We start from the raw sequence: 27,105 nt of genomic DNA, 5'->3' as shown, positions 1-27,105 counted from the left end.
GTCCTTTTGCCAACCCTAAGCCTCTGCTATGACAAAACGGCAAATGTCATTTCTAAATCAAACGGAACAGCGAGGAAGAATGTGACAGTTCAGCACATAAGCATAGAATATAGCCTAATACAATAGAACAGAACATTTTCCTTCATCATTTATTTGCCATTTGCCTGCACATAGGTGTATAAAAGAGAATAAGACAGCCTCCATGCAACTGTCTAAAATTAAATGTTCTGCTACAGTCAAGAAGCCTACCGAAGATAAGAAAATGTAGAGCGGACTTGTAAACAGACGTTTGAAATGGGACTTCGTTGCCAGGGTGACACCCTGCTGTAGCCTGCGTGTCAGACGAGCGTCTTGGAGGGATCAACAACATTAAACCCAGATGATACACCGTCTAACTCCGTGTAAACAATGCTGAACTCCTGCTTTGGTCGTTATCTACCTCTCCAGTACCAATCACTGAAAAATTGTGCACTCGATGAACAGCCTGCTGAATAGCACCAGCTTTATTAGCCAGTTAAACGAGGAATCACAGACCACGGTAAATAAACATCACAATACAATGCGGCGAAGTCAAGCTTTGATGACTAGTCAAGTGCACTTCTGAGCAGTCAGGTGCACGAATTTAAATAATTTTGTGCACATAAACATAAACATTCTCATATGCAAGCCCAAATATTTTATTAGACGTCTGGTATAAATCGTGTAATTCGATTGAACACATAACAACCGATACTGATATGCCAGAGGAAAAGTCTTAACGAATAGGATGCACCGTTACCATCGTCCTTACCTGCAGATCCGTATCGAGCAGTGATTACATTTCAGAGAAATAGTTTTTTCTCCGAATGTTATTTGAAACAATAGTGCTCTTGTATTGCATCGGTATTAATTTCATATCAGTAGCTGCCTATATTGATCCGGAAGAAAGCTGAAGAAAAAGCCAGCGTCATTTAGTGTAAGCAGCCTGCACGCGCTGGGGTGCACCGGCTGTGCAGAATGCGCGCGCGTGTGGTGCTGAACTGGCAGCTGTTGAGCGCGCAAGAGGAAATACATTTTAAGAACCGTCAGTAATGCAGTCAATCGTTTACGTGAAATCGATTACTCATAGAACGTGAATTTGTTAATGCTTGTTTTTATTTTCAATCACTATAGCTGCTGAGGTGATCTTGCAATTACAGGAGGTGCTGAAATGGACAGCTCCACAGAAACTCACCCGCTAACCTATTTATGTCTGGGTCCATAAAAGCCCTTTGCCACATATCTAAAACATATCTAACAAATCTCTGCTGAAAAAAGTGATGCATCCAAAAAGTAAAATTCTACAAAGTTTAATCTAACATTATCAAAGCTCATCAGCCAAAGTTAAAGTAATGATAATGTAAATAGCTTCAACGTAATTGCTCAAACCCTCCTACGGGGATGTTGGGGGGCTTGTCGGTGTTGTAATGGCGTTTTAGTCAACTTTTGTCAACGAACGCAAAGTATTTTTTATCAGGCATTTCTGCGGAAGTCCTTCCATCAAAACGAGGACCCCGCCCAACCCAGCTGAGAGTCAACATTTTCGTTGCATAGCCTACACACTGTGTGGATAATCTTTTATAAGAAATATATAATCACATTTGGGTTACAATGCCCTTATTTGAAGGGTTGGGTAGTGGAGGAGAGAAAACCGCTGTCGTCATAGATTTAGGAGCATCATATACAAAGTAAGTATTTCGTTAGCTGCTTGAAAACGTTAGCTTGTTAGCAATGATTGCGAATATATTTATGGTTAGCATAGCGCTGCAGACTAGTCGAGAGTACTACTGCTAGCTTGCTAATTGACTTAGCCTTGCTAGCTAGCTTTTGTTTTGCTAACGGTAGCTCTAGCGATATGGAATACCTAGCGTTGAAGTTCATGCATACATTTAGTTATCATACTAGCTATTAAGAACTAAACGAACAATCGTTTATCTCGAGACATAACTATAGTTAATCCAATGCTATCTAGCTAACATAGCTGGTTAATAATTGACAACTGAAAAGGTATTGCCTAGGGCAGGTCATATGAGTTAGCTAGCTTCTCTGGGATGTACAGTCAGTCTTTTGTCTCTGTAAACATGCACAAGAATGGCATTAAATGGAATGAATCAAGAGCAATATTTTGGCACCATAAAGCTAGCTTTCTAACTCTCTAACGTATTGTTTTTGTCTTGAAGATGTGGTTTTGCGGGAGAGACGGGGCCCAGGTTTATCATACCCAGCGAAATTCAGAAGCCGGGACAACAACAAGTTAGTCTTGTCAGACTTTGATATTAGTTCGGCCTTTTGGATGTTGTAGAGCTCGTTAGTTTGTATCATCGTTGATTCTTGGTTGTAATGCAGGAGAGAGTTTTTGTCTCATTGCGAGTCTCCGTTTATGATTCTTAACAGTCAATCAAAGTGGTCCAGTACAACATCAACACAGAAGAGCTATATGCCAATCTCAAAGAGTTCATTCACACTCTCTACTTCAGGTGAGTCTCTACTATATGTGGTGTGGAAGATTGTTTTCACATTGTGCCACCAATCCTTTTGCTTAGCATTCTTTAGCTCAAATTAACAAAATGCTGTTTCATCAACCCAGGCATCTGCTGGTGAACCCTCGTGATAGGAGAGTTGTCATCATTGAGTCCATCCTCTGTCCCTCCCACTTCAGAGAGATCCTTACCAAGGTCTTCTTCAAACAGTTTGAGGTAACCGGAACCAAATACTAATCATCTGTGTCACAAGCAATGTCACAGAGGGCTTCACATATGCCCATAGAACTGGTTTGTAAAAGGGTTATACAAATCAATTTGATCTGTGTGTGTGACACTTTGGTGTCTACGTAGGCGTTATGTTTCTCTCCTCGTTTTGTCTTTTCCAGGTTCCCTCTGTGCTGTTTGCTCCAAGTCATCTCATGTCCATCATGACCCTGGGCATTAATTCAGGGTTGGTGATGGATTGTGGGTACACAGAGACACTGGTTCTACCTGTATCCTTTCCCCGTGGACAGAAACAAAATGTTTATTGTATAGGCCAATGTCATCAATACCGTCTTTTTGGATTACTTTTTTTAAGTTCGAAAACTGTAAGAGATCAATGTAGATACATGTTGCGTTAAGCTTTAATTCCTTAACTCAATAATTAGGTCTATGAGTGCATCCCCATCCTGTCTGCTTGGGAGGCGTTGCCTTTGGGCGGAAAAGCCATTCATAAGTAATTATGGGACTCTGTGGGGAGGGGAAAAAATTATGCATGCGTGGCTGTTTGCCTATGTCATGCACTAAGCCACAGGAAACTAACTTCTATCTATTATCTATTACTAAGTTCTATCTATATCCATCTTACCCTCCTCTACGTTTGTGTGTGTTTCACCCTCAGGGAGTTAGATAGCCTGCTGGTGGAGCAGTGCACTGTAGACTCAGACTCCACCACAGGCCAAAGTCTACCTGCAGTTATAGGTAAGATTTACATCAGAATCAGAATGGGATTTATTCGCCATGAAAGTTTGCACAGACAAGGAATTTGCTTTGGCAGGAAGGTGCAAACAATAAACATATAGGGACCTAAAATTTAAATATGTGGACTATCTATACTAAGGGTACATAAACTAGCAGTACCATTACCACCAATCTCACTCAAAGGCCCTAATAAGTCAGGCAGAATGATGAATTTATAATCGGTTGTTTTCCTGTGATGTACCAGGAAGGAAATCCTTTCTCACTTTTAAATTATAAATCTACTCACAGTTAGTTTGAGCCGTTCCTGCCTTGCTCCTTCCTGTATCGGGCTGGAGGACAGTGTTCTGTTCAGTGAATCATCATGTCAAGGATGCAGCTCTGGTGATGGTGCAGACCAGGGAGACCTGATACACATCAATAATTAACACAGGCACGCACTAGACCCCTCCTCTAGGCTTCCAAACTCTACCTTTGCAGCTATCTCGACAAACTTCAACTGGTTCTCAGTCTAGGTCTTTTCAGGTTTGTGTAGGACTGATAAATACATGTTTGCTTCAGTGAAGTAAACTTGTGAATATCAATGGTGTAACTCAAAATCAGAAATGGTTTTAATGAAACTTTGCACATACAAGGAATTTACTTTGGCAGGAAGGTGCATACATTCAACATATAGGAATACATCTTATCTCTCACGTGTCATCTCAGTTGACCTCAGATCAGTGCAGGTGAAGGAAAGGGCGTTAGGAGAGAAAGAAACAGAGATGTGCTTAAACGTAGAAATCTTTCTGCAGTCATTTATAAAAGCACTGCGCCAGTGGAGTGAGATGAAAAGAAAAAGGTTCAATCGGAGAAGCGGGTTGTAAAAAAAAACAATTATTTCTCTCCATGCTCTCCTTTCTTCCCAGGGTCCATCCCAGAGGAGATTGTGGAAGACATCAAGGGTAGGTTCTCTACAGTTTGGTCTGAGGATCTTTCTGCTCTTTCCAGTTGATTAACTGACAGGGTATCAGTGTATACATAATGTCTGACCTGGGCTCATGTGGACCATCACATCTCTGAATGGTGGCTGATTCTCCAGTCAGGACGTGTTTTGTCAGCGACCTGCAGAGAGGCCAGAACATCCAGAAGGCAAAGTTTAACCTGGAGGGCACAGCTGAGGTCAGTGTCACCCCAGCCAGATGGGCTAGTAAGAATATGGAAGCATGAATACTGGAATGTGACTACCCCTGCTGGTCTCTTCCTCTACAATATAAAAGAAATCACATGATTCATAAAAACACTTTGATGGTTACCCTCGAGGTATGTGTGTTCATCTGCAACCTATCTGCTCGCAGCGTCCAACTCCACCCCCTGATGTTGAGTATCCATTGGACGGGGAGAAGATTCTTCATATAAAGGGACCAATTAGGTACTTGCTTTTCACAATAACCTGTATAAACAGTGGCCTTAATAGGAATCAACGTTTTTCTACTCACTCACAGCAGGATAAATTGTGGAGTCTCCAACCCTGTTGTACCTGCCTACCTGCCTGTAGGTTTTTTGCTCCAAACACACTTATTTAACCAGATTCAACACTAGTTACCTGACCAACCAGCAAATGATTATAATCAGGTGTGTTAGACAAGTGTTGGAGCAAAAACATACCGGCAGATCCAGGAATAGGGTTGGAGACCCCTGGTCTAGACGGTTTATAAAATGCAGATATGTTTTCATATTCAGTGCTTCCTCCTGAATTATGTGGGTCACCTTCTATTACTGAATCTAGGTTGTCACAAGACATGTTTGTCGTAACTATCTGTCTCATAGAAGGTCTCTGAATGAGAGCAGGGTTGGATTCTCAGTGTGTTGGCTTGACTGGGTGTCTTTTTCAGGCACCGCATTAATTAATGAAATTAAAGTTCAATTGAGCAGGGACTGACTGGTGTGATGCTGTTGAATAGTGAAGGTCTCTTGTTTGTTTTTCTGTCCAGGGATTCAGTCATGGAGATGCTCTTTGAACAGGACAACGAGGAAAAGAGTGTGGCTACTCTGATTCTCGATGCTTTGGTCAAGGTAACAGACCAACTAATTCGCTAACTCACTCGCTTCAACATTAAGCAGAAGGTCTCATCACCCCTAAGATTAATCACTAAGATTCAGCTATTTAGGGAAAGAAGGGAAAAAAACTGTTACGTTTGGGTCACCATAACCTCCATCTGGAATTTCCCCATTACTATGAAAGCAGACATTTCATTACCATATTTAGACAATTTCTGTTTTTTTACAATTAGATCTGTAAAATAACTCCCACAGTTCTGTTGTTGCCGTGGCAACCCACGTCCTCTGCAGTGGTTGGGGTGTGGTGAGGGGTGGTAGTTTCCTGAGAGGGACAGTGAGCAGAGCGGGCCTGGACAGCCTGTTCATCTCTATAGGCCAAGAACTCTCCATTACTTTCCTTGTAAAACTTCACGTCAGGTGCACTGTAAGCAATAGTCTGTTCATCGGTCCCTGTGGAGTAATGTTTCAGCCAGCCACACACTCACACACACACACACACTCAGTCTAAAGTGGTGTCGGGCACACTTAGTGTTTGCTGTTTCGTTAGGCTTCTGCGGATCTCTAACTCACTTGTGTAACACAAAGGTCTTCGTTGTTTTATCTATCACTATTTGCTTCTAAGTAAATGTCTGTGCACTAGTTTCTGCACGGGGCCATAGAAATACAGTGCAATAGAGTGGTCTGCTCTTCTCATAATCGGAGAACACAGGGGGCTTTCTAGTGCTGCCCACAACATGTAAAAAGAAAGCTGTTATAGTCAAGGGGGAGGATATTTTTGGACTCATTTTGGACTCATCTAAATGGCTCTGTATGTATTGTATCCAATCTAGGCTGAGCCTTTGTGTGATCTATATTTGTGTCTGCTGTGTGTGTTTTCCCCCTGCAGTGCCCCATAGACACAAGGAAGGCCCTGTCTGAGAATCTGGTGGTGATCGGAGGCACAGCCATGCTGCCTGGCTTCCTGCACCGCCTGATGGCTGAGATACGCCTCCTGGTGGAGAAACCCCAGTACTGCGATTCCCTGGCCACCAAAACCTTCCGTCTGCACTCTCCACCTGCCAAGCCCAACTGCACGGCGTGGCTGGGAGGTAGGAAGACACACATCAAACAGGGTTCCCACTTTAACTGTCAGTACAATGCCCTAGTTACGTCAACTCATTTATGAGGAATGTAGAGGTTGGGTTATGTGCAGTGACTACTCAGGGCTTGTAAAACAAGCTGTACACAAATAAAGCTTTATTTGATTAGAGCAGGTAAGGTGGTTTGTGTAGTTCTATTGTGCCATTATATTTTACTATTACCACCAGCAGCAGTGTCAGATGTCATCATCTGTACAGATATCATTTAAATGCTTCTCCGAAGCAGCCAGACTTGAAGCAGTGTTGACGTGGGCCCCCTGCTGTCCTCTCCCTCCTCCAGGAGCGATCTTTGGAGCCCTTCAGGACATCCTAGGGAGTCGCTCCATCTCCCGGGACTACTACAACCAGACAGGCCGCATCCCAGACTGGTGCTCCCTGAACTCCCCACCCCCAGAGTCGGTCTACGACGCCGGGAAGACCCCCCCTCCCCTCATGAAGAGAGCCTTCTCCACTGAGAAATAAACGTCAGAATCCAACTTTCCCACAACAGCAGTCATCAACTTCACAGTTATGTGGACTAACGGTTGTGGTTCAGCAGTTTGGTGGCTTCCTCTACTGATTTTCTCACCTCGGTTTGGAGGTTATAGAGAGGGTTGATAGAGAGGGTGACCATATGTTCTTACTTGTCGGCCATCTTGAATTCTCGAGAGTGGATGTGGAGAGGAAGCCACTTCAGACTGTTGAGAAACTCCCGACATCTCCCCCCCTCACTGTCAAGTCCCAAGAAGGCATCTGTTTCTGCGTGCCTCATTCTGAGAGCCTCAGTGTTGTACAGCTAGCCTGAAGCACATGAAGAGCCTGTCATCTTCCAGCGAGAATGCTGCAAATTGATTAGATGTGCCGATTCTCCGAGAGGTTAGAGTCCATGAAAAGTGGCCCTTTAAGCCTTTGTAAACCTGGAGGTCATGTTGACACTGCTGACTAGCCTTTAGGCTAGACGCATGGATCTGATTCCCTCTCTGTATCCCCTGCCGAGCGCTCCCTTCATGTTAAACCTCTTGCTTGAGATTTAGTGATCCTTTTGATGGCGACTCCTAAGAAACTGTAGGTCAACCACATGAGCAGTTGTTGTGGTTTTTCATGCGTGCTAACTCATAACTCCTGTCGAGATTTGGCTCTGTGAATTTGCCTTGTGTTCATTGTAAATGCGACTCCAATACCATGCTTCTACGCTACGATTCAGTTTGAATAGTTTGCCTTTATTTATTGTTTTATAGCCATGTACGGATTTCCTAATCTCCCCCCATGCTCTTTATTGAATCAACATCGCTAAATAAACATTCCTGAAACCCTGTTTCTGATGTTCTATTTTGTACAACTCGTTTTATTTTTCTTGTCACCAGTAAGTTAGAACACACACGTGTAATTCTCCACATTGTTCTCACATAGACGGTCTACAAAACCGTTCCTACTTGGAAGCAGCGAAGGTTCTTCTGAGAAGGACGGGGCCGAACGCTCCCTCCGCGTTCTCCAGGAAATGAGACAGCAGTGGGGGGGTTGTTTGAAGATGGGTTACAGACAGACACCCGCCTATACTTTGAACATAATGATACTCTGTCCCAGAGGAGTGATCAAACTGTCAGCTGTATATTCTACTAATATGATCCGACAGGCTGGAGGGAGAGGCCGGGGGTCCCTGGGAAGACGGGGGTCTGGAGCTCACGTCTTTGGTTTAGGTCACTGTCAGCCTCCAGAGCACCTCAGGCTTAACCAGAGCCACCTCGGGGCTCACCAGAGCCACCTCGGGGCTCACCAGAGCCACCTCGGGGCTCACCAGAGCCACCTCGGGGCTCACCAGAGCCACCTCGGGGCTAACCAGAGCCACCTCGGGGCTAACCAGAGCCAACTTGGGCCTAACCAGAGAGCCAGAGCAGGCTGGTTCACAGCAGTTTGACGTGGGAACTAGGATATTCTTGAGACGGCAGAGTTTCCTATGAAATGTAAAACTGATTTGGACAGAGAAATGGGTAAAGGAATACTGAAAACACTTGTTTTAAGAATCGCAGGGAAAGTACCGGCTGTGATGAAACACTGATGTGGTCGGTTGTAAAGAGGCTGTAAGATCACGCCCTAGCGTTTATGTGTTTGAATTCAGAACAATGAATAAGCTCCAGGAAAACCCAAGTGATAAACCCTTGACTCTCAAATGCATGGTTCTTTTCCTTCTTGGGACCGTATCAGTTTACTGCACAATCCCAGAGATCTCAATCCAACATCAATAGATTTAGTGCAATCCTACAGCTGACTTCCCTTTGGAGGCCATATGCCTATGGTTTAACTATTATATTAAATCAACAAAAAATTCATATATTTTGTGATCTGGGCCAGGAGATATATTATGAATCCCACATGGGCGTTGGGCAACACTGAACAGAGAATTGCTGTCTGGAGGAAACAAACCGAGCGAGCCATTCACTCACATTCAGACTCATGTCGAAGCGTGAGTATCCCTTAATGTGCAAGAGTGAGACTAGTTGTTTGTCCCACGGGGGACATCAATCATAGTGTGTCTGTTAGATACTATTTGTCTGAGAAACAGTGACTGTAGCCAAGATGCACCTGGATCCAGAGGTTGGCACAGAGACTGGGAAATCGACAGTTTGATGTTTCATCAGAATCAGAATTCGGTTTTATTCGCCATGTAGGTTTACACAAACACAGAATTTACTGTGACCGGAAGGTACAAACAATAAACATATACGGATCTTCAATCAAAAAGTATAAAAGCACAGTAGTTTAACTAATCCTAGGAACTAACAATCTAAAAAATAAAACGTAAAATGTAAATTATAAAATATAAATAAAATATATAGAAAAATAAGAATATCAATATGAATGGGCCAAACAGCACATGATTCAGTCACAGCGTTCAGACGTAAATCCCCCTTGTCTCTCTTTCTGACTTCTGTCTCTAATAATATGCAGTTTCCAGAAGCATCTCTCTGGTGGTTATCCCTGTGGTACTGTGGGACCACCTAGGTTAGACGCAGTGAACCGTAGAGGACAGCACTCACCCTAAACAGCCAAAGCAAGGCCACAGTTATCCTGAGAGCGCGTCTTAATTTAGGAAGTTGAATGACTACAGGCTTTCGAGAGAACACGGTGCCAATTTGAGAAGTGGAAAAAGTTGTTACAATAATGAAGACGGAGCTCTGAGAGATTCTCTGTGTTTCGTGTGTTTTCGAATGGTCGCATGCGTATGGCCATATGTGAATCCAGAAGGCCAGTACATCAGCTCTCCAGAGACAAGCCTTTTTCCAGATTGTGAGCCTTTTGTCCTCCTGCATACATCTACATCTGGATGTATGGACGGGGTATCCCATGGAGGCTCTGAACTTTCCCACCTGCTGTGCAGCCTTGGGAACACCCCAACCATCCCTCCAGCCTCTGCTTGCCTCATCTCCCTCCCCCAGAGGGGACTGCGGATGGGCTGAGACTTGGGTGTCCTCATGGTTCCCAGGGACAGGAAGCAGCAGCTGTCTTTTGTGCCTTCACCCCCGCCATAGGATCCTGAGCGGAAAGATGACTCCCTGACTCCCATATACTCAAGCCTGTCTAAGTGGTGCAAGAATAAGGATGAGTCGTTTAGAATCAACAGATGACTCAATATTGAGTATTTGGTGTGTTTGACTCTCTGACAGTACAATGTGTATTTCCCCCCAACTCAAAAGTCAGTTCATACCTACAGCAGATGAAGGTCATTCATTTTTCATACTTTGATTATCAGGCTTATATCAGAATATTGTGGGAATGAGAACTCTTCTGTACAAACACCAAACCAACCATTATCGCAGTGTGAGATGAGAGGCAGTCAGTGACAGGGACAGGATCATCCATCCCCATTATCTCTTCACATTCAAAACAGACCTTCTTAATTAGCTTGTAAATCACTCTGGCTTTATAAACAGGACTGTAGCCAGGATTGTAGCCTTGGGAGGGTTAGGGTTAGGGGAGGGCACCTCAAACTAGGTGTGCTTCATGCCCCAATAGCTGAACAAACATGGTCTTTCTGTGTTATGAGGGGATTTCACATGAAACACCTGTTGCTGCTCTGTTTTGTTGAGTGTATTTAGTTTGGGATTTTTTAATCAATCCCAAGTCCAAAACACGTCTCTTGTCAAACTTCTTCTGTATAATCATGACTAAGGGTTGTGTAGATGTCTGGTCTCTGTTTGTTTATGTACATTGGCGCAGGGAGGGTGGTCCCTTGTCTGGGCACAGACATTGGCCTGAGGTTATCACCCTCACAGCTCCAAACACGAGCAGAAAGTCTGAAAGGAATCCTCCTTCATTCTTGCCGTCCAGTAAACTAGCAGTCACACATACACACTGATAAACTATATTTGTGGAATGTGTGTGTGTGTTTTAACCTCATAGGGGGAGCCCCACTACGAAAAGCAGTTCCTGCCTTGGGGGTGCAAACTATAAATAAACAAAGAAAGCAAGCTAGATTTTAAACTAGTTGTGTTTTTCAGATTGATTGCAGTTACACATTGGAATCGGGAGGTTGATAGAGAAGAAAAAAAGAGAGAAATGGAGAGAGAGAAAATAAAGGGGCAATGCTTCGCACGTTTCTATGATCGGATGTACCTCTAACAACCCAACTTAAGGTCCTGTGAGATCAAGTTATGGCATTTTTATATAAGTGTAGGGTGCGCCACATGAAAAAATGATGCTTGTTTGATAGCGTAGCGTAGCCTACTTGTTTGCGGATTTTGAAGAGGATCTCCCCTTCTCAAAGTGTTTTTTCAGCAGCGCGGGATAATGTTCCCATCCACAGACCCTGACTCACGGCTGTTCACGGCTGCTGCTTTCGGCAGTACTTTTTCTATCACATACATATAAATTTTACCTTATTATCAACGGAAACCTGTACTTCAAAATGCATTCTCTTGTCGGTGTATCGCAGATTTTAGCCACTCTTCTCCTTCAATTGCCACCTGCTCAGGTAAACAAATTACGTTTTTTTTCCAAATGGCATGAATATTTCTTATGAAACTTTCACTGAGTTAACGTTTACTGTTTGAGTTATCAGAAACATAAACGACTGTGACTGTAACAATTAATTTGAGAAAACCTGACAACACAATACGTAGGCAGGCTGCCATAACTACTTGAATAGACCGCGATGATAATGATTATACAAATTTAAAAGTACAAAAAAACGAAAAGAACTTATTATTATTGTATTGTAGTTTTTTTTGTGCTGTGGCTTTTTAATACTCTACGCTGTATCCAGAACTCCCTTGAAAAGAGACCCAATTGAATGAAATCAAGATAATCTTTTGAAATTCACATACAATGAGTGGATTATTTGTTTATTTATATACCTTCTAGATATTTACTTGGACACAATGTCAAAGCTGGCCCCAGCTTTATATGGGAGGAGCCCTCTCATGTATTCTCTGGCCTTAAATGTGACTTCTATTACCATTTCACGTGAAATAGTAATCACATTTCAGAGTCACATTTAGGGCAATTTTTTCTCAACTTACTTTGACAGAGGGCAACCACTTTAACCTATGAACATCATATCTAATAGACTACAACTGAGGAAACGCGACAGCTCTGTGGAATCTTCTGAGAATTGTAGTGTGTAGTTCAAACTGGGTGGGATGTTTACAATACTGTTTATAGTGGCTGTGTAATACCGATTATTCATGTATTAAGATATTTACACGACAAAGTCCACAGATACAGCTGCAGCATCCACACCCCTGGGACTGAGTACATCTGCCCTGCCTTTATGTTTACATTGTTACATATCTTGGAGGGAGGAAAAACCTGGAGTCTGTAAGCAACAGTCTCAGGTGCAGATGGTGTTTGTGTGATCAATGTACGGTATCCAGGTGATATATACGAGCGTGTGTGTGTGGTCAGAGGGGTGATAAAGGATGCTGAATGCTATTGCCAGAGAGCTAAGTGGTTGTTGGCCCATTGGTTGAGGCCCATGGGAGTATCCATTGTGGGGAACCTTAGATGTGACTGCACAGGTGCACCCTCCTCTTGAAACACCACATGAGGCCATAAGAGGATCAGACACACACAGACACACACATCCAGCAGCCTTGACAGAGGCTACTCTGGCCAAAACATCTTGCCAGTTCTCCACTGGTTTCTCCGACCTTCAGTCGGTCCTTTACCTCGACTCGTTTTATTTTCTACACAAATGTCCTGCTCCTCAGTTTGTGTTTGTGTTTCTGATATTCAACCCCATATTTAGAAGGGAGCAGACCTAGTTAATGAGCTCATCACTTCTGCCAAGTGTCTGAAAGAATGGGATGCTGACCAGTGTAGAGTAGCTTCAGCTCATACATGCTCTTCTGGCTTGTGTAATCTGGATCCTCTGGGAATTAGAGTCAGCCCAGCTGAAACCCAGAGAGAGAAGGGATCTCATATAGTCCCTATCGTGCCAGCAGGCTGTGGGTGATGGAGTAGTGTTCAATGGGGGAGAATGGTGATATTTATTAGGCCCACTGAAACAAGCCCAGCTGGGACTGCATGAGTCCATGAGGGGAATAAAATCGTCCAAAACCCAACAAAAATATTAATTATTGTCTCTCCACTGCTCTGTAAAATGAGTCTGACATTTATAAAAGACAAAGGCATAGATATAAAAAAAGAAAGTTGACATTTGAGGTTGTAATGTTTGATGATTAACAAAGAATAGATTGTGTCTTACTTGTTGTTTTGGCTGGTATCACCATTGGGGATATGGGGATCATATAGTCTCGCTGGCATATGGCTGCCTTGATGTCGTGCTGTACGTGACCAATCAGTGGACTTTGTGATGCAACGTGTCTCTGCCTAGATTGGGCTTATTTAGTCCTCCATGTCCTAAACTGGGTGATATCTGGGGTCAAGGATGACTACCCAAAAACTGTCAGGGCTCAGTTTAGGAGCACAGACCAAAGAACTGGGTCTCTTCTTTTGTCTGTGAGGACTGTTCATCACTGTTTGCAGTTGTATGTTTTTGTTTATGTTCCTGTGGAAAGAACCATTGAAATGAGAGTGAGTTTGTTGAAACAAGGACCTACACATAGACAAACAGAACATTGTATGATGTAGTTTTATAGTCACGGTCCAGTGACTGGCCTCAGAGGGTGGAATTCAGTTTCCATTAACGTAATTAGAATACCATAGAATTCTAATTCAGTGGTCAGCATCCAGTTTCTCGTATCATTGCCACTGACTGCATGCAAATACATGTCCTGATTGTTTCATTTGAGCCACAAGCAATATATTTCAAGTTTAATTTATCGTCAACAGTCAATGCTTATAAAGAATGTGTAGAGGTCATTATAACGTATAAATCAGCACCCAGACTACGTGTTCATTTGAACTGTCAGCTCTCATTCAACCTGAAAATGCCCATGATCTCTTGACCGAACGCCCACGCTGCTTGTGGAGATTCTATGAGTGATTTGTCCCCCATGTACCCAGCTTTGCTGTGCCTGCCATTTGAGGGTAGACAGAAGTTTAGAATAAACATTACACCTAAGCCCTTTTTGGGGGGAATATGGAGAGTGGTTTCTGTATTATGCTCTGGTGTGTATATTTCACACTACAGGTTTAGTTCCAATGAACTGAAAATTTAGTGCAGCCCCCTTCGTTCATGAGTGCACTACACTCTGTCTGCCACTAGATGGTGCTACTCAACTGCACGATGATGAAAGTGGCTATTTCCTATCCAGTGTTTCACATATATTGATTTATTTGTGGCGGGCTGCCACAATTAGATTTCTTTTTTTTGTGCATTTTATTTTTCAATACGATCCCGTTTTATACGGGACAGGTGGCAACCATACCCCTCCCCGTATAATACAGTTTGGCCATTGATAAAGCAATTCAGTGATGTATGTTACTGTGATCATTATGTATAACAAGTTTCATCTTTACACCATTCTTTTACACTGAGAACACAGGGGATCCCCCCTGTATATTACAGTATGGCCATTTATAAAGCAAGCAGCAAGCACCATAAAGCTGGTGATGTATGTTACATCGATCAAACCTTTTACTCTTTCTTTTTAGAATTCTCCTCCGCCAGATGAAGATCCCTCGAGAGGTCAGTGCTAAATCCAAACACTGGCTTCAGGTGCACTCACAAGCTGAAACGATCCTTCACAGCACGTGTTGTTTCACAGTTGTGCAGTAGAGAAACGTTTTGCATAGTTCAGTTATCAGCATCAGGTGAGCGGTCTGTTGAATCCTGTTTCTTCCCTCTGCAGTCATGCTGTTTCACGAGGTGTGGGGGAGGAGCCTGTGTCGCTCGATGGAGAGATCGGTAGACGTAGAACAGGAGTATCCCGGAGGGGTGGAGCACATCTACAGCCCCGCGTGCGTGCCCCTCTGGCGCTGCTCTGGTTGCTGTGGAGACGAAAACCTGGAGTGCACACCCACTCTCACCCGCAACGTCACCATGCAGGTGTGGCTGATTAATTACATTACATTTACATGTAGTCATTTAGCAGAAGCTCTTATCCAGAGCGAATTACAGTAAGTACAGGGACATTCCCCCGAGGCAAGTAGGGTGAAGTGCCTTGGCCAGGGACACAATGTCATTGTACGGCCGGGAATCGAACCGGCAACCTTCTGATTACTAGCCCGATTCCCTAACCGCTGTTAACCCTCTGCCCCCACAACAGACACAACGCTCCCCCTCGAAAATACAATAGAAACCAATTACCGGTAACACAACCAGCTGATGGTTCACAATTCACTGTGTTTTATCTTTTCATCTGCCTCTGTGTTGAAGCTGTTGAGGATAACTCCATCTCAGAGGAAGAAGCAGTATGTGGAGCTGACGTTTGTGGAGCATCAGATCTGTGAGTGCAGGTATGACACTTCCAGCAGACCTTAATGAACGACATGAATACCGCTGAATCTTAGCCATACTTTCAAATAGAATAGCCTCTTTTCTAAGCCAGAATCTGTTCTAAATTCAAACATGGATCTCATGTCCCAGTGTAGCGTGTGAATAGAACATACTATAAGTAATTATACCTCCTCTATTGTTGTTTTAGACCCAGACTGGTCCAAGTGAATAATAAAAGGTAAGAGAGAGACTTATTTGTATCATAACTTGAACCACATCATAATCGTGATGCCAGTTTTTGTCTCCAGCCATGTGTCAGGCAGGACCAGACCAAGAAGGAAGAAACACAGGAAGAGAGCCAAAGACTGTGGCAGGTAAGCGTTCTGTTGACAAGGAAGGCCTCACGCACGGTGTAAGTGCTGCTTCTCATTCTTTTTCTCCTTCTGCAGGTGTCGTCGCCCACCTGGGTAGGAACATCCTCATCCCCTCACCTCAGGCCTCTGTCCAATCAGATTAACGTACGAGGCCACAAACAAGCCGGTCAGCAGATATACACCCATTGTACCTCTCAGACACGAGATACTTGAAGCGGTTGTCCTCTGTCGTTAACAGGGCACCAGATACCCATAGTTTCCAAATCGTGTACTTTTTTTTTTTACATGGGCATATTTCAGATATCCACGTCCAATTCTTTCCTTTCATCTTAGAATTGCTACCACAGTAGCCAGGTAGCTACTTCCATGGACACAGGGGGGATGGGTGGGAGGGGTACCCGAGATAACCGGTTCCCAAGTGGAAAGGGATTAAGCCAACACCCGTTGTTCAGTAACTGCTCTGCCATGGGACACTGACTAAACACTATTTGGCGCCACCATGTTGCTTGTGAAACAATTATATGGTATCAAAATACAGAACCCCATTTATTTTGCTCTAGTGGATTAGTGCACAACCAAACGTGAAGATGGATTCTTGAATGTTGGTAATGAGGCCTGGCCTCTGAGGTTTGTGGAAGGATTGTATTTGTATGGCAACAAGGGTACTGTGACAGTTTTTTTTTTTTTGGGGGGGGGGGGTTAAAACAAATGTATGTACAGTCTTTTTTGTCTTTACATTAAAATGTTATCTTAATGCATTACAAATTATAGGCTATTTCAAGTTTTTCCATCTACAAATCCACTTACTAATGCTATTGTAATAAAATGTACATATGACATACAAAGATACGTTTTTTACTTATTTTGTGTCAGTATTAGACAGTTATTTGCGATACATGACTTGTAAATTTTTAGGGAACATACCGTTATGACCTTTGTAAGGGAACCACATCACGTTTTCTCCACTAGGTGGGAACTATTTAAGACACCTTGTGGGATATTCTTGCTGTAGAGGGCACTTTGTCATAATTTATTGCATGAAGCGTGTCACAACTTGACTTCTCGTCTGCGGTTGTGTTGGGTGGTGACATTGGGCAGTGTCACAAAGGGGCACTCATGTGAAGGGCAGCCAATAGGGAACTTCCCCTAGTTTTCACCACTCTTGAGGGTCAAACGCTTTATCAACCATGCCGACAACAGGGGTGGCAAACCCTTGAATCTACAGCTAGTCTTTTTGTAATTATTAGTTGAGGAAATATTAAATGTATTGCAATGTCGTACGGACACGTGTTTGGGGTATTCTTACTGCTACTCAATGTTCTCCTGTGTGTAGTCAAAGGTGAACCACGGGAGACAGCCGATGAACTATTATGTAATGAAACAGAACACTAAGATCTCGCGTCACTGGATTACCTCGTAATTCAAATAAAACGCATGCGCTGTACACCTCAAGACACCTCCTTTCCATAGCGAGTGTACACAGTGTCCTCGTGTAGCCACACTTCTGAGCTTGGTCACGTTTTTGGGCGTAATGCCAATTCCTGGACCAATTGGAAGCAGTGAAATACTGGAAGTGGGCGGGATACACGAGCCGAAAGTATGTGACGTGCTACAACTCTTCACGCGCTTTGCTGATGACCACGCCCCATGTGTCCAAATATGGAGTGGTGAGGTACAAAGACTATCAAATCTCGTGTACTTCCCCCTGCTCTGTACAGCTAGAGAACGTTTCTGTACTGCGTGAACGAGTGTATGACTTGATGATTAGATACTTTGGTTAGAGATTTAATCATTCAACTGAAACCGACCTAATTTAACGATATATCACCCTTTACATGTGACTGAGCTGTCAAGGGTGTATCTGTCCCGTGTACCGTACCGTTTAACTGCAAGCTAGCTGTCCCGCACGGAAGACGCAGCCAGACTGAGAGACTGGTGCCAGCGGACGCAAAACAAAAGCAAAGGTAGGGTTGTCTAAGGACTAGGAAACTAGTGTTCCTTTAGGTCATCGATATTATCCCAAAACGATCAGATACTATCGCCAGACTGTCTGTGTCGTCAACCAAGGACATATTATTGTGACTAGTTAAAAGCTTGTTCAAGTATAAGATAGCTAGGCTAGTTTTGTTGCTAGCACTAGCTATGTTCCTAGTAGGACACATTAGTAGCTAATTTTGGAATAGCCGTCTTTAAAAACACAAAACTCGTGACTGCGTTACACCGGGCTATGTCGATAGCTGCTGCTTTCTATATGCACTATTTTGTACGTAGCTTTGGATAAAAGCGTCTACTAAATACATCCAATTCCTTTCACATTTTACAGTCTAGTCATTCGTATCAGAACATAACATCATTTTGTAATTACTGCACAGATGAGCAATGTTCTAGCCAGATAATCGCAAAGTTAGCCAGTCTTGCATGTCAGTAATATATTGTTTCTGGTCGTTACTAGTTTATTATTCGGTCAAAGTCAAAAAAGAAAATTGTTGGTCATTTGCACAGATCACACAAGGTAACTGTTGACTGTTATCTGTCAAGGAATCTTGATGCCTGATGGTTGAAGCTGTGTCGGAAAAGTCTGTAGCCTATGTATTTATGAATCAATGTATGTTAACCACTAGTGCATATGTAAAAAAAAAAAAAAGTAATTACAAAATAGCAGGCATAGAAAAAATGGGATGAAAAATACAAATTTTGATAAAAACTAATTAGCAATTTTTGTTTCCTAGTGTCTCAGATGTTCTGACAGGTGTGGTTTAAGGTGTGATAAGACCTAACCTGGGAAAAACACAGAATGAGCACCAACAGGAGAGCTGAAGGTCACTCCAGACCGACAGGAAAATCTCGAAGCATGAAGTCTGGAAGTGTCAAAAGAGACTCTGAGAGGGACTCTGGATTCTCAGGTATGTTTTTCGGTGAAAGACAATCCCCATACAGAGTGCACTGTCCCCTGGGAAATTGTGACATTCATAACATTTTCTACTTCTTCTCTCGATTATGTACAGATGCTAGTTCTGAACACATGGGCACTCTGGACCCAACAGACTCTGAAGGTTCCTCTTGCTGGAGAGCGAAGAGGGCATCACAGCGTCCTGGCTCGGGGTCGGGGTCCAAGCCTTCCCAGCTGGCGCAGGTGGCTGGTTCTTACCCCAACCTCTCCCCCATGATCATTATGAACAACGTGGTTCTGAAACAGGTAGACCAGATTACACACATGAAATCATAGGAGTTGTGGGGAAATGGGAGAGATTGACTAGCACTTACTAGATTTATATTTTAAGCGTCTGCTTCTACTATGCCGAGGGTAAGGTTGAGAAGGATACAAGTTCTACTCTCTCTTTTGTTAGGTTTGATTTTGTCTATAACATTAGAGACAAGCTAAACTGACAGAAAAATAACCTTTTATATTTACAATTTTAACATCAGGTATCAATAAAAACATGTTTCCTATGTGAGACCAAAGAGAAACAAAACTTTCTGTCTTGCACTAGCCACGATTTTTGACTTATTTCAGCCTGAGAAGAAGGCATCGTGTGCTGTGCTAGTCGTGGTGGGGCTAATCTGTGTGTTACTCTTGTGTTCTCTCTAGCCTGGTGACAACCCCCCTGCACTGAAGCCCTGGAGTTTCCCTCCTGCGGTGGAGGTGGTTCAGCCGGTGGTCCAGCAGTCTCAGGTGGTCTTCCTGCAGCCGGTGGTATCCAACCAAAGCCCCTCCGTCCCTAAGGAAGGCTCAGGAAAACGCAGGCGCCCCAAAAAGTATCTCCCCATCCTCAAGTCCTATCCCAAGATAGCACCCCACCCTACTGGGGACAAATTGAGTTCTTCAGGAAGAGGCAGTCTCTCCTCCTCTTCCTCTTCTGGCTCTACGAGGAGCCACAGTTTGGCTTCAAGCCACCGGCAGCGCCATCACAGAGACAAGCAGAGACGTCTTCCTGGCTCTGGCTCGTCCACTCCCAGCCTCCCTGCCACTCCTAGTTCTTGCCTGTCCCCCTCACCGCAGAGCAGACTGACTGTAAGCCTCACAGACTCAAGTGCCGGCAGCAGCCCTGCAAAGGAGTTGCCCCCCCCAGCTGTCAGCAGATCGGAGTTCACCCCGTCCCCCCCTATAACTCCTTCAAACCACACTAGTAACCCCATAACCCAGGACCCCTGCTTTCTGGGCGACAATTACAAGCACGACCTGGACGGCGACAACAGTGACACAGAAGGTCAGAAGAGAAAACGGTTCTGCAACACCTACAACATCCTGAGCAAGACGGGCCTCCTGGACATCACGCTGAGAACCAAGGAGCTGATCCGACAGAACCGACGCACCCAGAGCGACCTGGACCGTCTGAAGGCAGACGCCAGCCTGTTCGTGCAGGCTTTGAAAACAGGAGACCCCAGCATCTGTGCCAAGCTGCAGACCAGCCTGCAGGAAATGGAGAGCGATAAAAACAGGGAGAAAGAGAATGGGAGGAATGCCTTGAACGGTTTGGAGTCATTTCATGCCTAGTCTAAAACAGGACTAGCATCCATCAGACTAAAACGGGTAGAGGTGGGACTAATTGAGGATTGGGGATGTTGATGATGACTGCTGGATCGTCAATAACTGCCTCCAAAGCTCAATCCCTCCCAGACAGATACCCTGACCTATATACTTCTTTAGACGCTGCATTCAGCCTGCCCTATCCCTAAACCAGGCCACTGTAACAGCTGAACAGGATCCTCTGCTGCTCTCTGCCTTGCTAGACCACCTCCAGTGAAACTCGCTCTGTGATTCTCAAAGAGTCCTCAGCTCTGCCGTGACTGACTCATGTCTCCCAGTGATCTGACCAGGCAGCTGGGGACAACAATGGAACATGGCATGACGAGTCAAACCTGGTTTTTCTGTCAGCACGTACTTCCTGTGTCTGTACTTTTGGGTACTTCCTGTGCCCAACTGTTTGTAAATAAGTCTTTATTACTGTTTTGGATAATTAACATAATTGTTCAGAGTCCCCACGGTTGTAGAGAAACTAGAAAAAATCTGATAATTAAAAAAATTATTTCTAAGAATTTGTAAGTCAAGTCAAATTATATATTTATTTTACCAAAAGCTTCAACTCGTGTGTAATACGTAACACCTGTCTGGTGACCAGTTGTGTCAATGTGAAACATGCTCACTTGCTGAAAAAGGTTTCAAATAATGTAAAAGTCATGATAATTCATTGGTCTGAAGGTGTGAGAACCCTGACTGCATCATTGCTATTCTTAGGTTGTACATTTTGAATGGTTGTGTTGTGAAGCACTGGCCGAAACCCGTAGAGATGAAAATGTGCTGAATGCTTTATTTTTTACTATGTCCTGAGTGTGTTCAGGGTGATTAACTTTATTTATGAAAATAATCTTTTGAAGACAGTGTCATTTGTATCTTATGTATTTTTATACCTGGTGATGTGTGACTTAACACTCACTGGCACAATATTCTTAGTGCATTCCCATGCCGATGGCAGCTGTAGCATCCAGCATTTTGATGTGATGTGTCTCTACATAGATTCACAGTCAAGTTAAGGTATTCATACATTCATATATTCATACATCACGTATGTATTTGATGCTGTATTGGTCCAGGAGGTTTGAATCAAGGCAACACTTTGAGATGAGTGACACAAGGGTTACAGAGAGATAGCCAGCAGCTCTAAGTTGCTAGGAACCAACAGCTAGTCTTCCAAGGACATTTTAGATAATTGGATGAGGTTTATGTTCATGATAGTTTTTAACATTTACATTTAGTCATTTAGCAGACAGCATTTAACCAATAAAGAAACAAGCACTTATGAATCACAAGTTGTGAATGGTATTTGGTTTACCGTTACAACAGTAATTGTCATAAATGCTTTAAATCTTTTACTGCAATGAAATATTCACATGAGTTCCGCAACAAAGAGAGGTACTCTTTTTCTCCTTCTTTCGTGTTTTGGTAACTATGACGATTCGTTTGAAAGCCATCAAACTTGCATTGCTTACGTTAAGCTTGCGTTTCACTCTCGGTTTTTGTACTCGATGTTCAAGTAGGTGTTTAGCGTGCGGAATAAAATATGTGTACGCGAGACACTCCTTCTTGAATCTCCTTGAATTAGCTGAAAATGCTATTGGAAGGTATCTAGAAAGGGTTTATCTGCCAGTAAATTGTAAAAAACTTCTTCAGATTTTAAATGAGTGAAGGTGGTGCTCATTTGTACAGTAACAGGAAAGACTTTACAACATGGATGTTTCCTTAAATATATTACACCTGTTACTATCTGTAATGTGATATAAACAGGTGGTTTGTTTGATTACCAGAAAACATTTGCTATATGATTTTTATTGGGAGTCTCATATTTTAATGTCAACTGTATTTTATTGTTACCTGCTTTCTCTTATCTCAATAAAATGTGTGTGTTGATCATTTCAAAGTTTCAGTTGCATAAAATCTTGTTAAAGACATGATCATCAGATGGTGTCTTAATGCTGGGTTTGGAAAAACACTGTTTATTCCTTAACACAAACTAGGAACTAAACACAATTTATCCAGCCAAACAAATCCAAGCACATAATTACATGACAGTGTAACAACTTACAGTTGTTAGTGTGCTGTTTTGTGAAAGGGCACATTTTGTACATTAAAATATTCATTTGTTTGCTTAATAAAATCATTCCAAATGAAACTTGTTTTAGTGGTGTTTACGGATAATGGTATTCGGTTAAAATAAATTAACAAACATATAAAACCATAATTTAGCTATGATTTATGGATATGATATGATATAGATATATCATTATTATAATGATATATCCCGTAGAGATAGACCAAGGGGTTGTGACAGACCCAATGAAAACCGAAAGAACTGCAACCACTAGATGGTAGTCAAGTACAATGTATCTGCAACTATAATACGCGGAAGTGTTTTGCTGTTGTACCTTACGCTGTTCCGTAGAACAGTTGACAGTGAAAGAACAGTTAGCTTGTTGGCTAGCTAGCACAATTCTCTCTGTAGATTAAGCATATCAAGTAAACAGTTATTAAAATAACTTGAAGTAGAGCTTTATCTTAGAACATTGCTTTTTGAATACGTATGGGACAAAAGCTGATGCGCTGTATGTCGAACTTGCAGGCTAGACACTGTCCATAGTCTACTACTAGCTAGCTAGCTAAGACAAACAATAACAAACTCACCGGGCACTGAGCGTTTCGTTAGCTAGCTACCAGCTAGAACACAATATTGAAGTTGCTCTACTATTTTTGTGTATCTCCTTAAATAATGTACTTGTCTTGCAATACTTGACTCAATGTCAATACTTTTACAGTCAGACTCAATGATGTGCTATTGAATCAGACATGAATCCTTCTCAAAACCTATGACCAACTGGGCATCTCGCAATAAGCAGGTCGATCAGCGGTAAGTAACTGAGTGTTTTGTTGTAATTTTATGGACCATATAAATATTTCTTTCTAATGACGTATTTCTCTTGCAGTTATCACAAATTGTAATCCATGCTTTCTGATGAGCTTGACTCCAAACCTGAGGTAATTGCACCAGCCATCACATTATGTACTGCTCAAGACGGATAGACCTGTTATAATTTTATAACATATTACACTCAATGCATATTACGCTTGTATGAGTACAATAGCCCCTGTCTATAAGTGGCAACTCTGACTGTGTCTCTGCCTTACATATTTTCTCAACCCATTTACCTGTCCTGCACACCTGTCACCTCTCAAAAGCTGCTGGTTCAGTTCGTGCAGAACGCGTCCATCCCTCTCGGGCAGGGTCTCGAAGATTTAGAACCCAAACACACCTGCCTTCCACTGCTGGCTCCCAACGACAGCTCCCTGTGCAGCCCCCTTGAGCTAACAGGTCAGCATGTGCCTTCACTGTTCACAATGTCAACAATCCAACAGCACCTTTAGAAACATCGGTGTGTATCAGAGCCAGTTGACACATTTGTGTGGATTTCTCTCAGTAAAGGATCATTTTCTCCTGTTCTTGTGCACCCGACCTCATCTCAGAGGGTGGTCTTAGCCATGCGTCTGCAAGGTCCCCGCCTTTGTCAGAGTTCGGGGGTGCTGAGCAGAGCCCCCTGGTCCAGACCAACCCCCTCCCCCGGGGGTCACCTAGCCCCCCACACGTCCTCCACGACCTGCAGCAGTCAGACAGCACCTCCTACGTCCTGCTCAACCTCGCGAAAGGTACAGGCTCCGCGCCCCCTCAATCTCTCCTGTCTGACTAGAATGGAGTGTGTTATATAAGTTATATAAGGATGCCTGTACTCTCCCAAATCCTCTGTTTGTGTGTGGAACAATGAACTTGTTCCTCTTCTGACTCTTCCTCTCTGCTTTGCCCTTCAGGTCTGGCAGCCTCCTCTGAATCCTTGATCTTCTCTGCCGATGGTGCGGATGAGGAGGAGGAGGTGGTCTCGTCGGGGGACTACGGGGTGGATGGCAGCGCCCCCTGGTACCTGCGGGTGCAGGAGCTGGCACATGACAGCCTGATCGCTGCCACACGGGCACAGCTGGCCAAGGATGCCAAGGCAAGCCAGGATGCCAAGGCTGGTTGTGGCACTAACGGTAATATCACAAACTCGGCTTAGAACTCAACGTGTGATGTCAGTGAGGGAGTTAGACCTTCCTGGTCTACATCAGTTACTTGTTAGGTTTACGGCCTCAGTGTGTACTGGTTTGAATCCATCCTAAGACTTATTTAGCCTCTTTGTAATGCGTCTGTCCTGTTGCCTAGGTGACATCATTCACAGTTTTCCGTCAGAGGAAGGTAAACGGGAGCTGTCGGCACGGACCAACCGAACGCTCTCCAAGCAAATTCTGCGCTGCTCCTTTGAGGGCTGCTACAGGACCTTCACCTGGCCAGCCCACCTTAAGTACCACCTTAAAACACACAGGTTAGAACACAGATCTCACACTAAATAATACACAGAATACACACCTCATAGCCTTGGAACCCAGACCAGAATCTTATCTTTTATGCCAAGTTACTCCAGCGCCCTCTCATCTTTCTCAGTCTTTACCTTTCTGTCACAGTAGCTATGTGTCTTACTTAGAGGACCATTGTGTCTGTTTGTGCACACTTGAACGTGACTAAATCTATATCCCAAATTCCAAACATTCATCAAGCGTATATTGTATCTCTGTCTGTTAGACAGACATAGCAAAAGCACATATCAAATACTGTAGGAATACAGAAAGGCCAAACTACCTCAAAAGACAGAAACATTCAGGACGTGTATTTTGTCAGAAATGATCGTACGTTTCGCTGTGGAGCGGAGGGTTGTGGGAAGAGCTTCTACGTGCTGCAGAGACTGCAGGTCCACATGAGGACCCACAACGGAGACAAACCCTTCATCTGCAAGGAGAAGAGCTGTGGCAAGAAGTTCACCACCGCGGGAAACCTCAAGAACCACAAACGCACGCACACAGGTTGGCTGAAGTTTTGCTGTTAATCGGATGTTATGATATGGCGCGCTATTACAGATGTGAGAGAGGTGTTTTTGCTTGTGTATATGCACCCCTAGGAGAGAAGCCTTTCTTGTGTGAAGCAGATGGCTGTGGGCGCTCCTTTGCTGAGTATTCAAGTCTTCGCAAACACATGCTGGTGCACTCAGGTGAGAGCATGAAGTGCCAAAATTGAATTAAAGAACGGCATCCGTTAAGTGACAGTGCAGCGTGTGTGCCAGCGCTTCACAGTACATCCAGCCTCGCAATTAACACCCAACAGCAGCAGTAAAACCCCCCAACATAAAGCCAATGGAGGGAAGGTGTGGCTGTATGATGTGAAGTGTGACGCTGTGTTGTCTGCAGGGGAGAAGCCCCACCAGTGTGGGATCTGTGGGAAGACCTTCTCTCAGTCAGGCAGCAGGAACGTTCACATGAGGAAGAGACATGGAGAGGAGGCCCTGTGCAACGAGGGCAGAGACACAGGTAGCACAATATCCAACCAGGACACACCCACACACACATTAGTCGCAACATGAAAGTATTTTGAATTCATCTTACACAATGCTGAAGTACTGATGGTGGTAGAGAGTGCTTTGCTCTTGTGTTGGAATAAGTGGAATAATAAGTGGAACAAGATCTTGTGTAGCAGTGCTGTGCAGTCAGTGAGTCACAGAGGACCGTTGAGAGCTAGAACGTCCCTGAGGAAGCGTGTTGCTCCTGTTATCTGCCGTGTCTTGACTGCTGTGAGACTAAGGCCTGCTGTGTGATTGACAGGAGAGGCCTTGACCCACAGCAGTCTGCTAGAGGCAGACGGGGAGGCTGGCGACAACATGGTCACCATGACTACAGGGGTGGAACCCATGAATCTGCACCATGCTATGCTGAGAGCCCAAGGTAGCACCACACACACCCACACACACTCTCTCTCGCGCGCTAAATTAAAGGGCTCACTTCTTCACTTGTTTCCTTGCTATTGTATAACGGCTAGAGATGCATGCTTCTCAGTCATCGCTACGTGGTGATTCCAGAAGGGGTCCTGTTAGCTCACGTTTCTTCTTTTTTTTCATCCTTCAAGGCTCAGCAGACTCCGTGGTGGTCCTCTCTCAATCACATGATCTGGTGACCATGACAACTGCCGGCCACTCGTATGGCGAGGATGTGGTGGCTCTGTTGTAGATGTTGTCGTCCACTGTGACACTTGGTTGCACATGTAGAACTCTACCGCTGGTGACAAGGTAGAGCTGACATGGAGCTGAGTGATGTTCTGGAAGCAGAATCCTTAAGACTAACCTGCAAAGTCCCAAACCATTATGATAGTTAATAAGGTAATTTGTGTGATTGACTGATGCTAAAACACTCCCTGAACACCCACATTCACAGCTGTCTAATATAGCCAATGTGTTTTGTTTAACACCCCCCCCCCTAGTTTCCTTAATAAGCTTCCTCAATTACTCCATTCTCAGCTGTCAGCCCTGTAGATATGTAATTAGCTGCCAACAATTATGTTTTGGTGGGAGATGTGGGGAAAAGTCAAAAGTTTATACAAACCCACCTTTCTGTAGTTTATAACTGATAAATATCAATTCACTTCCAAAGAAGTAGTGACACAGATATAAAAAGTTGAGTTTTATTAAAACTGAAAGTATATGTATAGATGAATGATTTTATTCATTGTCTATCAACTCTTATGTGCATTCTCCTGAGAGCAGTTCATTCTGAAAATGCTACCAAATGTTTCATAAGGCTCCTAATTTTCCCGACACCTCAAAAACTGACCGATATAATTATTCAATTACAATTAACATTAAATGTGCAAACA

The 27,105-nt window shown here is 43.6% G+C and overlaps 4 protein-coding genes across 5 annotated transcripts; all 4 read left to right on the top strand.

Annotated features, from left to right (window-relative positions):
* Positions 1-1,540: 1,540 nt before the first annotated feature.
* Positions 1,541-7,934, top strand: actr10 (actin related protein 10). Its single transcript, XM_067241773.1, has 13 exons — positions 1,541-1,706; positions 2,199-2,271; positions 2,413-2,495; positions 2,606-2,714; positions 2,888-2,995; positions 3,152-3,219; positions 3,385-3,464; positions 4,370-4,405; positions 4,543-4,622; positions 4,799-4,872; positions 5,435-5,516; positions 6,388-6,589; positions 6,921-7,934. Exons 1-13 carry the CDS (start codon positions 1,630-1,632, stop codon positions 7,100-7,102), a joined length of 1,254 nt encoding a protein of 417 aa, XP_067097874.1. The 5' UTR covers positions 1,541-1,629; the 3' UTR covers positions 7,103-7,934.
* A 3,545-nt stretch (positions 7,935-11,479) lies between these two features.
* On the top strand, positions 11,480-16,203 carry LOC136947994 (placenta growth factor-like). 2 transcript variants are annotated; one of them, XM_067242241.1, is made up of 8 exons: positions 11,480-11,588; positions 14,675-14,708; positions 14,872-15,068; positions 15,399-15,478; positions 15,667-15,696; positions 15,767-15,832; positions 15,908-15,976; positions 16,133-16,203. In XM_067242241.1, the coding sequence occupies exons 1-7, from the start codon at positions 11,523-11,525 to the stop codon at positions 15,927-15,929; spliced, it is 495 nt and encodes a 164-aa protein (XP_067098342.1). In that variant the 5' UTR covers positions 11,480-11,522; the 3' UTR covers positions 15,930-15,976; positions 16,133-16,203. The 2 variants fall into 2 exon arrangements, with proteins under 2 accessions (XP_067098342.1, XP_067098341.1); XM_067242240.1 differs by having other exon boundaries at positions 15,908-16,203.
* A 1,355-nt stretch (positions 16,204-17,558) lies between these two features.
* Positions 17,559-20,858, top strand: cipcb (CLOCK-interacting pacemaker b). The gene is made up of 4 exons (XM_067242402.1): positions 17,559-17,796; positions 18,562-18,735; positions 18,838-19,028; positions 19,422-20,858. The coding sequence occupies exons 2-4, from the start codon at positions 18,627-18,629 to the stop codon at positions 20,325-20,327; spliced, it is 1,206 nt and encodes a 401-aa protein (XP_067098503.1). The 5' UTR covers positions 17,559-17,796; positions 18,562-18,626; the 3' UTR covers positions 20,328-20,858.
* A 1,917-nt stretch (positions 20,859-22,775) lies between these two features.
* On the top strand, positions 22,776-26,907 carry znf410 (zinc finger protein 410). The gene is made up of 11 exons (XM_067241486.1): positions 22,776-23,232; positions 23,309-23,360; positions 23,562-23,694; positions 23,847-24,026; positions 24,186-24,404; positions 24,574-24,733; positions 25,087-25,268; positions 25,364-25,453; positions 25,650-25,769; positions 26,061-26,180; positions 26,362-26,907. The coding sequence occupies exons 2-11, from the start codon at positions 23,328-23,330 to the stop codon at positions 26,460-26,462; spliced, it is 1,338 nt and encodes a 445-aa protein (XP_067097587.1). The 5' UTR covers positions 22,776-23,232; positions 23,309-23,327; the 3' UTR covers positions 26,463-26,907.
* Positions 26,908-27,105: the final 198 nt, after the last annotated feature.

Source organism: Osmerus mordax, chromosome 8, assembly GCF_038355195.1.
Source record: "Osmerus mordax isolate fOsmMor3 chromosome 8, fOsmMor3.pri, whole genome shotgun sequence".
NCBI lineage: Eukaryota > Metazoa > Chordata > Actinopteri > Osmeriformes > Osmeridae > Osmerus > Osmerus mordax.
The sequence above is the reverse complement of the archived record's forward strand: the minus strand, read 5'-3'. Positions and strand labels throughout refer to the sequence as shown.